At 31.6% G+C, this 15,096-nt stretch overlaps 1 protein-coding gene across 1 annotated transcript; it reads left to right on the top strand.

Moving 5' to 3' along the window:
- The first annotated feature begins 10,571 nt into the window (after window positions 1-10,571).
- On the top strand, window positions 10,572-11,627 carry LOC135959747 (uncharacterized). Its single transcript, XM_065510783.1, has 3 exons — window positions 10,572-10,700; window positions 10,768-10,945; window positions 11,003-11,627. The coding sequence occupies exons 1-3, from the start codon at window positions 10,634-10,636 to the stop codon at window positions 11,556-11,558; spliced, it is 801 nt and encodes a 266-aa protein (XP_065366855.1). The 5' UTR covers window positions 10,572-10,633; the 3' UTR covers window positions 11,559-11,627.
- Window positions 11,628-15,096: the final 3,469 nt, after the last annotated feature.

The following is a 15,096-nucleotide window of genomic DNA, read 5'->3' as shown; positions in this document are numbered from 1 at the left end:
CCATATAGACCCGCTTCCTAAAATCACTTTAACGTGCATAAGTCGCTTTAAAATGTCGGTATTCAACATAGTTAACTTTAATATAGACATAAATCACACGACCTAATTTCATGGTGATCGGTCCATAATTGGTCATAGCTCCCATATAAGGCCCACTTTCGAAAATCACTCAAAAATATAAATTATTGAAATTTTAAAAGAAATATGTTTTTGCTCTTTTACTTAGCGTATTATTATATGGTCGGGCTTGACCGACCATACTTACTTACTTGTTTTTAATATGAAAGTGAACTAAAACATAAACGTCCAAATAGAAAAAGAAACTGTGATCATAGAGAATAGACATAGAGCGGAAACTCTCCTGTCAAAGACCTAAATCAGTTGTCGGAAACCTAAGTGGTGAGAATGTATTAGTAGAAAAAACTATGTGAAAACAAAAACAACACTCGTATGTGTGATTATTTTGAGTAATTTTTTTGTTTGAGTTTTTTTTCCAGTTTCCGCTCTATGTTTCTCTATGACTGTGATCACTTATATTTTTAAGCAAAAGTCGATATTTATACCCACCATCAACAAAGATGGGGGTATATTGATTTTATCCTTCTATTTGTAACGCATCGAAATACCCATTTCAGCTTCCAAGATGATCTAGCTACGTCCGTCCGTCCGTCTGTCTGTGTGTTGAAAGCACGATAGGGCACAAACGAAAGGAGCTAACTGGCTGAAATTTTCTAAAAATACTCTCTTTTGATTAGGTTTTGAAAATGGACAATATCGATCCAAGAAGTTTTATATGAATTTAAATCTTTCTACCAACTTTTGTAAGGATCGGTACATAAGGATCAATTATATAAATCAGGAAAATATTTTATTGCCACATATTGATGGTTGATATAAATAATTCGGCATAGCACAAAAAGAACATGGACTGAAACATAAACGTGGCTATAAGTATGCTCCAAATGGAAAAAGGTAATATGTGATCACTTATATTTACAACCAAACATTAATATAAGTCGGTAAATGGAGGTCGAAATTTATATAAGAATATGCATTTAAAAGATATATACTTAGGGTACAAAAAAAATACCAAAATATAGTTTTTACCAGTTTTCTCTTATTCAAAAAAGTAACAGGCGTAATATGGAAATCCAATTTTCACACATTCTCCGAAGTAAAACTGGCTCTAGTTCGTCAATAACGAGTTGAATATTCGGTTAAAAGTGTTCGATCGTCACTGATTTATCTTTATATGACTTTAGATATATGAATGGTATGTGAAAATTAGAACTCCAAGTTACGCCTCTTGCCACGGCGGCCACATACCCGAAATAATATTGGGCGGTTTTTACAAAACGCAATTTTTGTTTTTAATAACTTACATATATGTATGTCATTTTTAAGTTATTGGACATTGTAGTGTCAACAAAGTTTTTTTTTCAAATGCTGGAAGATTTGCTTTATTTCTTTAACTTGAAAAAAGTGCCGCTGAAGCAAACTGCTTGCAAACCAAAGTTTATGGTGAATGTGTTCCATCTACACTGAGGGAAAAATGACGTTGCAAAATCGACAACGGTTGGTGTCATTTTGGCACCATACGGTGTCACTTTTTTTCGACACCGTACGTTTACAATTTTTAAACAAATGGGTACGAATCGACAACGCAATGTTGTTAAATTAAACGCCGACGCATCTCAACGTGAGTTGCTGACAAGTTATTGTCAAAGTGTTGCGGCGAAACTGTTTGCTCTGCTTTGTTTTTATAAGTGAGTTTTAAATTTTATTTACATTAAAAAAGTGAAAATATATATAAAAGAAAGTGTAATTGTGTTTAATAGTGAATTTGTGTTGATGCAGATGAATATCCAGGCAGTGCAAGAAATGAAAATATCACCGAATCCACTGACGACATACAACTCCAAAAATTCCTGGAAACAGTAAACATACAGTTTTTGTACATTTAAAAGGAAAGTAGAGCTATATATATATATATATATATATATAAAATATATAGCCTATTGACGCTTCCCGGTAAGGATCTATCTACGTTTCAAATTTCAATAAAATCGGTTCAGCCGTTTAGGCGTGATGCTCAAACAAATAAACAAACCAACAAACAAACTTCAAGACATTTATATATTTACATATATAGATTATCAGCAATGTAGAATACAATAAGTATTTGTTTTATTTTGTTTTGCCAAATTTAAACATGAAATTTATATGTATTTTATATTTATGTATTTATTCGTATTATATTTAAAACTAAATGTGAAACATAAAGGAATTATTATTTATTTCAATTACCAAATCGTACACGAACGGTATCAAATCCACAACATATGGTTTCAAATTGACAACGGTGCGGTATCAAATTGACAACGGTCTGGTGTCAAATCGTACACGAACGGTGTCAAATCGACAACGAATATTGTCAATTCGGCAACTGAATGGTGTCATTTTTTCGTTGTCAAATTGACACCGTTCGTGTACAATTTGTGTACATACGGGGTTGATACACTATTGACACCGAATGGTGTCAAATCGTACACGGATGTGTTCATTTTTTCTCTGGGTGTAGAGTTGTCAAACCGGTTATCGAATTATTCGAAAACTCGGGTTTTTTCCAATTTCCCGGTTTTTTTAACCTGTTTTTTTTTTAACCGGTTTTTTTGTCTCGAATTATTCGACAAAATGGAATATTTTTTAAAATTTATTTTAAGATTTTAATACAATAAGTAAGAGAGCTATATTCGGATGTGCCGAATCTTATATACCCTACTTAAAATATTTTTATTTAAACAAAATTAATTTTTTTAATTTTTTTTACAAATTTTTTTATTTTTAAAAAATCTTGTTTGGGGAAAAATAATTTATAACAAAAAAAAAATTGTTTGTTTAAAAAAAATTCAAAAAAATATTTTTCCCGATTTTGAACCATTGTAGCTCCATCACTATAGCCTTATATACATCGTTGCAATTTGAAATATCTATCATTAGATATCCATATTATCTATATTAATGACTTAGTAATCCAGATATATAGATCAAAAATAGGACAAAATCGAGGTTGTCCCGTTTTTTTCCATATATCTCAGCCATTTGTGGGCAGATTTTGTCGATTTTAAATAGCAACCGAGCCGGAAGAATTCCCGATATATTGATGTATGAAAGCAACCGAGCCGGAAGAATTCCCGATATATTGATGTATGAATCATGTGTGTAAGTTATTTGGGGGCCACGGTAAGTTGATTTTGACATTCTACATGCCCGAATATCGCAAAGTGATGTTCAGCAAAGTTGTTAAGCTCAACTCCTGCTACAACATAGTTAATAAGGGAAAGCGGTATTTTTGGTTTTCCTAGAGTGGGGCTCTGGAAAATCAATTCTTCACATTTTTTGTAATTTATCTAACAAAACTCAATTTAAATCCTCTTCGAACAAAATGAAAATATTTCGATTGCTCAAAGGCTAAAATATATTATTAATAAATGTAAAAAACCCAAATAACAATAACGAAACCAAGTTATAATGTAGATTTGCAACTTGCAAAATAAATAGATCACTTTATTTCTGAAGGAACAGGAGGAAAATACTTGCAGATTTGTTATAAGTATTTGAAAACGGTTTTGCCAATATGAAAGATGTTTTTCGGCAGCAGCATATGTCGGAAACAAAATTCGTTCCAGAATGGCAGACGAAACTATAGATGCAATAGTATGCTTTTTAGTGTCTAATAAAATTAATTGCTAAATAAAAAATTTTCAATTGTAAAGACATAATTATTTACGTTTCTTTCTTATAATTTTCGGGATTTTAGATCCCGGGTCGGGATCTCGGGATTCTTTACCAAATCCCGATACCCGGGGTTTTCAAAAATCAGTCCCGATTAGCATCTCTACTTGAAACGTATCACTGTCAAATCTGTTCTACTTACTCTCAAATCCATTGAAAACAACTCTGCGGATTTTTTATATAAAACAATTAATATAAGAATATGCATCGGTTCCTACACTGAGTAAATGAGCAAAAACATTTTTCTTTTCTGAGTGATTTTCACAAGTGGGCCTTATAAGGAAGCTATGACCAATTATGGACCGATCGTCATTAAATTAGGTCGCATGATTTATTTCTATATACATTTTTTTTTGGATACCAACATTTTTATTAAAATGCATGCGGACACATGATACCCTACAGCACCATAGTGGAGAGTGTATTACGCCTTTGTGCTGATGTTTGTAGTGCCCAAAAATATTACTCTAACGCCCACCTTAAAGTATACCGATCGACTCGAATCACTTTCCACTATGGCGCTGCAGGGTATAAATATAAATCATCAATTAAATTCAATATTATTTACTATGTTCTTTTTGTTTTCTTTCTTTTAAAGCACTTTCATTATTTATAAAACAAATATTATTTGATTTTAAAACTAATCTCTTGCAGCAACAAATACAAAATCCTAGAATACAACTCTTTACATTTACAATAAATTGTATCCCTTTTTAAATCCAATATAAAAATCTAAATAAAAAGTAAGTATGCAAAACAAAAAGTTTATTATATTTATATATTTTCTTCTATTTCTCTTAAAGCATAAATATCATACATAAAATCCAATTATCCCTAAAGACCCATAAATAAATACAATAAATACTAAATTTATTTATTTATATATGTTTTCAGTAAACTAAGAGTATTGAAAATGAAATATAGAAAATAAACGAGAGAAAAAAATATGAAAAAAAAACAATGTAAATGTAAATCGTGAACATTATTTATACACGATAGCATAAATTTGATATGAAAATTATACATATCGTTATCGCTCGCTCTACTAGAAAATTGTGTGTCAATTTAAAAATGTTACGTTCTCCTTTACAAATGTGTACCACCTTCGATGATGACGTCTTCGCCGTTACCACTCTAACCTGTTTATCAGGGTAAAGAAATCGAATCAATCTATGTATATGTAATTGACAGCAGCTGACAAACTGTCAGCAGGACGGCGTAAACGAAGGCCGCCTTTAGGTGTAAGTAACAACAGGAAGTCATAGTCCAACATTCAATTGTGTGACAATTGAAACCTTAACAATTTAACTAAACTATAGCAGCAATAGTAGCAGCAGCAGCCACGCCATCATCAACATTATAATCATGTTGTTGTGGGTCCTGCTTGTTAAATCTTTGAGGGTGGCACAATTAAGGTGTAAATACTCTCTTGACTGATATTTACTATTCGCACTTAAAGCTATACTCTACTATACTTATACACTCCAGTATAAATGGTATTATTGTTGACTGTTGATTCCATACAAATAAATACGGAAACTACAGCTTCATCCTAATTGGACTTCCGTATCCGTATTATTATCGCTCTTAAATATAGGTTTTTTTCTTGGCACCTTTTTTTTCCTTTTTCTTCACTATTTCTTGTAGTTGTTTTGGTCGAGTATCTTTTGATTTAATTTTTTTTGCTCTTCTACTTTTTGCATTTTGTATTTCATTTGGTGTTAGTATTAACACCATCATCCATTCATTCATTCATTCAACCAACACCAGGCTAAAGGTAGAAATTACATTATTAACACCAATGAGCACAAGTACCCGCTGCACATTGCCATTAATAACAACTACAACAAATAATAGAAAAGAAATGTGAAGAAGTGTGGAGAAGAGAACAGTAGGAGTAGGGAAAAACTGTGTGGCAGAAGAAATGAAACCGGAACCATCCAAGACGTTTACAGTGCAGAATACTTAATACATTGTGGATTTCATTATGGTCATGTCAAGACATTTAGAGCATTATTTAATTGAAGTCAATTACACAGCAGGAGGAAACACATTTATTTCACCATCATTCCAAGCCAACACACACAGACCATCACATGCAGTCTATAGTAGTGACCTTTGGGCTTATTAGATGTATTAAGTTTAAAATTTGCCACTGTATTAAATTAAAAGAATTAGGAGTAAGTAAGAGCTTTAGAGTAGTTTGTTGATATTTGTTTTAAACTTCATATTAAATTCATGAATTGCTGATGATTAGAGTTGAGTAATTAAAGCTTAAAAGGAAAAAGCTTAAACAGAGTTAATGACAGGCTAGGATCCATGTCAACCATTTGGGTGGGAGGGAGTTAAACATTTTTTTTTTAAATTTTAATTTTTTATATTAAATGGATTCGGTTTTGGTGGCGGATTTCTTATTTCCTGGTTAATGACAATGAACATTTCTTATAGACTTTTCTCCAAGAACATAAAATACTTGTATACCCAGAGAAAAAATGAACACATCCGTGTACGATTTGACACCATTCGGTGTCAATAGTGTATCAACCCCGTATGTGCACAAATTGTACACGAACGGTGTCAATTTGACAACGAAAAAATTACACCATTCAGTTGTCGAATTCACACCATCCGTTGTCGATTTGACACCATTCGTGCACGATTTGACACCAGACCGTTGTCAATTTGATACCGCACTGTTGTCAATTTGAAACCATATGTTGTGGATTTGATACCGTTCGTGTACGATTTGGTAATTGAAATAAATAATAATTCCTTTATGTTTTACATTTATTTTTAAATACAATACGAATAAATACTTAAATATAAAATACATATAAATTTCATGTTTAAATTTGGCAAAACATTGGAGGCAATTGTCGGAGTTCCTGTATGTGAAATTTCAAATAGCATCCCTAACTGTGGCACTGCTTCCACAGGTCATCATTCTAAAAAAATAAAACAAATACTTATTGTATTCTACATTGCTGATAATTATATATATAGCTCTACTTTCCTTTTAAATGTACAAAAACTGTATGTTTATTGTTTCCAGGAATTTTTGGAGTTGTATGTCGTCAGTGGATTCGGTGATCTTCTCATTTCTTGCACTGCCTGGATCTTCATCTGCATCAACACAAATTCACTATTAAACACAATTACACTATCTTTTATACATATTTTAATTTTTAAATATTTTCACTTTTTTAATGTAAACAAAATTTAAAACTCACTTATAAAAACAAAGCAGAGCAAAAAGTTTCGCCGCAACACTTTGACAATAACTTGTCAGCAACTCACGTTGAGATGCGTCGGCGTTTAATTTAACAACCTTGCGTTGTCGATTAGTACCCATTTGTTTACAAATTGTAAACGTACGGTGTCGAAAAAAGTGACACCGTATGGTGCCAATATGACACCAACCGTTGTCGATTTTGCAACGTTATTTTTCCCTCAGTGTAGCTTACTAGCTAAAGTTATTATCAAAACTCTTACAGAAATTCAGAAATGATTAACCACTTTTGTGTTCCAGACCAAACATTCACATCTTAAAAACTGTGCATACTTAGTTTTAAAAATGTTTATTCCTTTCACCAATTCCTCCCAAAAAAAACCCAACCTTATCCCGATGAAAGTATTCGAAATAACAATTTTTTTTACAAAATCTTTGCCAGATCAAGCAGACACACATATCTGCATTGATCTAAATACTCAAAGAGACTTATACCAACATTTTTGAGTTTATCAACTGAAAGCTTTTATTTAATAATGCCCACAGATATGTTACAGTTTGCTATCACAGCACTGTTATTTGAAAGCATTATGCTACTTTTAAATCAGTTATATTTGAAAATCGTTCAAAATCGTTATATTTGAATTCTAGTACAATTCCGTAACAATATATTGAATTATAAAAATAAACATGTTTCGAATTATTCGAAAACCCGGTTTTTCCAATTTTCCGGGTTTTTAAACCTGTTATACGACAAACCGGTTTTTTTGTCTCGAATTATTTGAAAAAATCGAATATTTTTTAAAATTTATTTTAAGATTTTATGCGATTACTTTTAATTATCTATTCCCCTTTTTTAATTTTAAACAAATTTTAATACAAAAATATTATATTTAAATTAACAAACCAATGTAAGCAAAAATTAACAAATAAATAGAAGTCAGAAAACATATCGAGCAAAAAATAATCATATGGTTTTTTTTGAAAAAAATTTCAGTAATCAGTAAAATTTACTGATTACTGATTACTGAAATTATTTTTAGTAATCAGTAAAATTGCAGAGTCTAGAGATTTTCACAGTCACTCACTTTCATTCGACAACGTAGAATGGCCCTTTGAAGTACCATTACTTACTAAGTACTTGCCTTCAATGACATTTCCGTGTTAATATTGACATCAATTGAAGTTTTTATTTTTTAATTTTTTGTGAAAATCTCTAGATACTGCAATTTTACTGAATACTGATTTTTTTTTTTTCAGTAATCAGTAAAATTTACTGAATACTGATTTTGTTTTTCAGTAATCAGTAAAATTTACTGAATACTGATTTTTTTTCAGTAATCAGTAAACATTTACTGGTAATTAAACTTATATTTCATTACCAGTAAGCATTTACTGATTACTGAAACGCTTACTGCTGTAAAAAAGTAATGCAGTATGCCCATGTATGGTATGCAGTAACACTTTGTAATAGACTTTTTGGTCAGAACTAAATGAAAGTTCATCAAGCTCTGATTTAGAATATATTGAAAGTGACTCGCAAAATTTAGAAGCTCAGCTCAGTTTAACAATAAAAGAAGTTCAAAAACTACACAAAAGAACTAATATTGTAACAACGAGCGACTTAATAAAACAAGATTTTAATTATTTGGACAAATTTTCAAAAATATCGAATTAAATATTTTATACAATGCAATTTTAACATTTAATCCATGTCTCTTCTTTAATAAAAAATAATTTAAGGAAAAAAATATAATTAACTAGTATTATTATATAAAATATATACTTTCTTTTGATTTCAAATTCTGTGTAATTTGTTTTAATAAAAAAGAAATAAATTTAATATACCTCAATTCATAAATTGACAAAAAGGGTTATTCGAACCGGTTTTTAATAGACAAAACTGAAAACCGGTTTTTAGAATATGTCGAATATTTGACAACTCTAGGCTGTACGGAAATCGAAATTAAAAAGTTAACATCACTGTGCGCAGTATACCACAATTGTGGAAAATCAAATCACACGTCTTCTTATGCTCTTACATTTTATTAGTCGTTGTCCACTCAACGAGACAACTAGGAATACGCATGAGCACTGCCCATCAGTTCTAAGAGACAGTACCAAAGTAGTGATTTTACCCATCATTTAGGGTGGGAGCTAGTTACTTCAGTAGCCACGTGACAGTCATTTTAACACGGACATGTCCTAAGCAGGGGGTCAATTGTCTCTTTTTGATTACAATGGGACTGTCTAATAGCTGGTCCAAAGTAGGCAACACATTGGATTCACATACTGGTTACATAGCGTCAGTTACCGTACTAGCTTTGTAACTGGTTACTTGATCAGCTACTTGACTAGTTATTTCCAGATTACTTAGAGACACTTAAGTGTCAATTGTCTTCACGATAAATTACTTGGGATGTATAATGTAACCAATTGTATTCTCTCTGCACTACAAAATGCACACACGTGTCAAATGACCAAAATATATAAATTGTAGTAAGCCAAGTGATGAGACATTTGTGACAATTACTGTCTTTAAGGGATACATTGACTACTTGCTTAACTGCTGGGTATTTTTGCGCATCTCTGAGAATTTTGATTTATTTTATTAATTTAAAATCGATCTACCTAAAATTTCAAATATAGACTTCTTAAGCATACAAGATTACAACAAAAAATTTACATTTGGGAAATAAATAATTCGAAGCTGAAAGGAATTTATAGTTTGGGACTTTTTTTAGTCACTTTTTTATATTCTGTCCAGTGAGATTTTTTTTTTAATATGTACAAAAAAGAGCACTAAGGTTTTTTATATAAAGAAGACACTAATATAGAAATATCACTCAACGCTGCGTATTGATGAACTAAACACTAGAATAATTTGGAAAAAAAAATTAAATAAAGTTTTCGGTTCTCCACTAGAAGTGGAAAAACTCAATTACAGTACGTCCTAAGAAAATTTTGTTCGAAATAAATCGCAAAAAATCTTTATATTTTTTAACATTTTATTTAATTTTTCGTTGGAAAAGTTTCTATATTTGATTTCGTAGTTTTTAAGTTAATATTTTTTCCTTAACAGAGATCTATAAGAAAGCTAGTTCTAAAATATAGCCAGTACCACACAAAAAAGGGACAATAACTACATACCTTATTGTTTATATCATGGGAAAATCTAACAAAATGTCTAGAACATTAAATTATAATTCCAGAATACAGATATATTATTTGTTACCACGAGCATTTAATAGCAATTTGCAAAAAATTTGCAAAATTATTGATATCATGTAAATTGATATTACTGGTTAATATATTTGTGAATAAAACAAACATGACTAACAGTCAAATGGCTTAAATCTGGTAACAAACTTTCTGCATTAATATGTATGTAGTTTGCAACGATAAAAAGAATAGATATTCACAACAGCAAACACAAAATCAAATCCATCAAATTAATTGGTTAAATAGATAAGACAAAATTTGTATGATAGCAAGTAATAACTGAGGAAAATGTTTTCTATATAAAATTTACTATAAAAGAATGAAATTTATTTAGTGTTTGGAGTGGAAACGAACAACCTAGTTAAAACTATTTACAGTGAAATAAAAATGAGAACACATATTTTAGTAACTTTAGTGGCAGCTGCTTTATTCCTGCAAGGAACTCAAGCAGCAGGTAAAATTAATATAACCTGCAGCAAAATCAATTTATATCAACTATTTTTTTTATGTATTTCCCGTAGCTGTCAACTATGATGATGATACTCCAATCAGCATGATCGATTTTGGCACTGCCTTGAAAATGTACTACACAGCCTTCCAAAAAGTAATGCCTTGTGGTTATCCACCACTCAAGATTCCCGTATTGGCACCTTTCTCTATGGACTACTATGCTTTCAATGTTAGCAATGGCTACTACAAGTAGGTGTTATTTAATTGTTTTTTCTTTAAATATTTTTATTTTTGTTTTATTTACAGTATTACTGGTAATGTTTCCAATATGGTGGTCACTGGTTTAAATAACTTCCGTATTTTGGGTGGCAACTTCAATACCACCACCAATCGTACTACCTTTGATTTAATTTTCCCCGAAATTCAATCTTTGGGTGAATATGAAATGGATGCCATGGCTTATTTGGCCGGTTTCCCTGCCAAAATGGCTGGTAAAGGTTTGCTAAATGTAAAAATTGTAGACTTCCGTATGGTGGGCGAATTCGCCTTATCGCCCAGCTTGGAAAATCCCAGCAGTCTAAGTGTTTCCGATTTCAACTTACACTTCTATGTGGGCAATGTCATCAACAACAATTGGAACACTTTATGGGACATATCATTCAATAATTTTGTCAATAAATTCGGCAGCGAGTTGACTTTAATGTGGGCTCAACAGATTCAGGTGCAAGTGGATGAAATCTATGCTCAACTTTTGTTGCCCAACATCAATGGCATGTTGAATGATGTGTCAATGTCAAAATTAATTGAATTCTTTGTTTCCCAAAGCATGGAGTTCGATATGGCTAATTGTACTTTGGATTAAAGTCTTAAGGAGTGAGAGTTATTAATGAATAAACTGTGTTGCATGTGTACAATATTCGAACGCAATAAATTCTTGTTGTTTTTAGTTGTTTAACAAAAATGAAGCTAAATAAACCTCTCATGAGATTGCTATTATTGTCAATGGGAATTGGCTTGATAAGGTATTATGTTTTGCCAAAAACAAAGGGTAAAATAGCCGGAAACAAAAGACTTCCGGTTTTTTTTTGTTCAGTAACAGCTAGAGTAGACAAAATAAAGTCTCTTAAAATTGGCCACCCAAAGTCTCTGGGTAAAAGGAAAATAAAAGCCGCAAATGATTATAAATGGGAGTTGGGTAAGTGATAGAAGGTGATGTGGAAAGAAATAAAATAACTATTTAAGGATTCCAAACATAAAACTCTTTTAGACATTTTGCGAGAAATTTCTAGAAAATGTTTAAGTTTAATACATAAACTGTGATTAAATTTAGCACGTAAAAGGTAATATTTTCATTCATCATATATATTTACATAATAATCAAATAAATTGGTAAAGAACTTTATCAGATTTTAATACATAAACTTACATACATACTTTGTCGAATTTTGTCAACAATTTTTCAACAATTACAAAAATTAAAATCTGAAGACACACGTTCAAAAAATGGCATTGTTTTATAAATCATTCCTGGAATGAACGATATATTGGGTGTATGATTTAAAAATGCAGGATTTTTTCTAATTTTTGGAGTATATTTGAAACATTTGTACAATGCTGTTACGAATTTGTATTAAAAATTTGAATTTAACTATCTGTAACGACTGCTTGAAACATGCATCGTGTTTATAAACATGTCCATCAATAGCTCTATAATTCGAACATTCATAGTTTGTCCTTTACGATCATTCATGAAGCTACTGGAAGGAAGATGGCGCTGTGTATAAATAATGGCAGAGTTTGCAGTCGGTAGTCAGTTTTATCATGGGCGCTGTTAGAGTTACTTCAACTGTGTTGTGCATTATAAAGTATAATTTAAGTCTGAGTATTATCGTGAATTATTAACGTGTATTTGTATAAAAACACATAGTAAATATTTAAACTGTTTTTGTGTAAATTTGTAAGCTACTAAACTGCTTTAATTTGCTATTAAAAGAATACGGTTTTTTTAAAGGAAATAAACCACCATTTTTAAAAGGTAAAAACGTAACAATATAAATTTATTAGGCCCTATTCGAGAAAACCTGTATCGCGTTTGCGAATCCATAAATCTATTAATGATTATTAAATAAAGCTTTTAAAATTAAATAATTAAGGTTAAAAAAAATCATGTGTAAATATTTATAATTAGAAATGCTAGGAAATTACATTATATTGTTGTAATTATGCTTCCAAAAATACGGCAAAATGGTGAAAGTGAGAACAGAAATAGCTCTGATTGTTCAAAGTATTGGCCATTGTTAGCTATGACCTTTTCCCATCTTTCTGGAAACATATGGACTCCAAGCCAACAGAACTGCTAATCTTTTGGATATTTGGCTTTAGTGTCGATGCCTTACGCTTCCGGTTATCGTAATGAATTATTCGTTGCAAAAATGATTTTCTTTTTGCAAAATTTTCTTTCAAGGTCTCTAGGCTTCAATTCGTATTATTTCCCAGCTTTTGGATGAAGCCTGCTGCTCTCAATCTCAAACATTATGAAATTGCAGTTTGAAAAGCTCTCAATGATATTGCAAGCTCTTGTTGAGTTTGAGTACAATCTTCATGGATGCCTCCAATTCTTGGTCTTCAAACTTTTTTAGCTGACCTGGGCGATTTTTTTTTCTTCCGTGAGACAAGTACCTCACTTGTCCATCTCTCTTGTATTACATGCACCACACATTAGTCCCATTACATTATGACCACAAATTTGTATATATGTATATATGTGTGCTACAGTCAACTTACATCTCAGATGCCGACTACCACTTCAACTACATAACACGAGGTATAACAACATATACAAAACCCCCAACAACATCTGTAACAATGACGAGAGTTCGTCAAGTTCTTCCGGTTTGTTTTCCCCGTTTGCTTGCGTTTCATTTGTATCCTTGTTGTTTTGTTATTCTTTTTTATTTTAAATATTCCAAAGGAAAGAACGCTCTTAAGCTGTAGCGGAAATGAGGACTTTATGTTTTTACTATCCATGTATTTTGGTCTATGTAAGGAGTATGTGTATGTACAAAGTTTTGGTGAACATCCCAGCAGTTCTGATGATTGTCCACTAAAGTATAAGGTCACAGTTAACGGTTACTAGTAAACAAACCTTTATTTTTGTAGTTTTTAATTTTATTTTATTTTGCTGGTAATAAACAATTTAAAAAAAAATTAAGTTTTTTAGAACAATCTCATTATGAGTGTTTTAGCACATTGTCATTTAAATAGATGTAGGGTTCTTACCTTTTTATTTAGCCAAATTACTAATTTACATAGGTATGAGTTAATGTTTTATTTTTAAATAACAATTCAGTTTATTAATTCATGTGATACTTTTAATTAATGTTACAAAAGCTTTTTTTTTAATGTTTTTTAGGGAACTAATGTGCACTTTCTTTTTATGTTTTTCTCGACACAACTTATCAACTCAACAGCTCAACTGTAATTCTAACTCTCTCATGTCTGTAGTTTTTATTCTTCGTTATTGCTTTAGCGAACAAATTAACGAATTATAATAAAAGGATAGATGGGATTAGTGTTGTAAGAACACAAATACCCAAGTATGCGGTTATGTGTCAGTCATCCCACATTCGGCTATCCTGACGCTGACTTCGACCCCGAAGTCGGATTCCAAGGCTTCATAAATTCGGCAACGGTTGGACATCTTTTAGCACCCTCACATTCGCCAACTTTTTCCACCTCATATCTTTCATGGTTCAATTTTGTGACTACTTTGTATGGACCCAAAAACTTTGGTCGTAATTTCAAGCCCGTACCGTACTGAGTACGTTTTATAGCGACTAAATCACCCAAATCATATTGCTTGGCGGCAATTCTGTTTTTGTCATAAGTTTTCTTGTTTTCCATTTGGATTTTCAAAATATTTTCTTTGGCATCCTCACGAACTTGATCACGTTCATTTTGCAACTCTTCAATTGCTAGTTTCTCAAATATTTTCCGTAGCTCGAAATCTTCCTTTGTTCTCATATCGATGCCTGTTAAAATTTTAAATGGGGTATTCTGCGTGCTTCTTGATGGGGTGTTATTTAGTATTTGTTGAACTCGATCCACATATCGGTACCAGTTGTTCGGCTGCTCGGCGCACATTTTGGCTAACATGGGCACGACTACACGATGTACTCTCTCGACTTGACCGTTTCCTCTTGGCACTCCGGTAGCGATTAACAAGTGTTGAATATCTTCCCTTTTACAGTATTCTTCGAATTCGTTCGAGGTAAATGCTGTACCTCTGTCGGTGATAACACGAACTGGGTTGCCGAAAATAGCTGCTTGTTTTTGTAATTTATCCACTACTTCTTTGCTGCCTGTACTTTTCGTAGGATGAAGCCAAACGAATTTCGAAA

This window comes from Calliphora vicina, chromosome 1 (genome assembly GCF_958450345.1).
Source record: "Calliphora vicina chromosome 1, idCalVici1.1, whole genome shotgun sequence".
Taxonomy (NCBI): Eukaryota; Metazoa; Arthropoda; class Insecta; order Diptera; family Calliphoridae; genus Calliphora; species Calliphora vicina.
Note: the sequence above shows the minus strand (reverse complement) of the source record. Positions and strands in the feature narration are given on the sequence as shown.

Coding starts and splice junctions, on each gene's coding strand:
- LOC135959747 (XM_065510783.1), top strand. CDS start 10,634: ATGAGAACACATATTTTAGTAACTTTAGTGGCAGCTGCTTTATTCCTG. Junction 10,701..10,767: donor GCAAGGAACTCAAGCAGCAG/GTAAAATTAATA, acceptor TATTTCCCGTAG/CTGTCAACTATGATGATGAT. Junction 10,946..11,002: donor GTTAGCAATGGCTACTACAA/GTAGGTGTTATT, acceptor TTTTATTTACAG/TATTACTGGTAATGTTTCCA.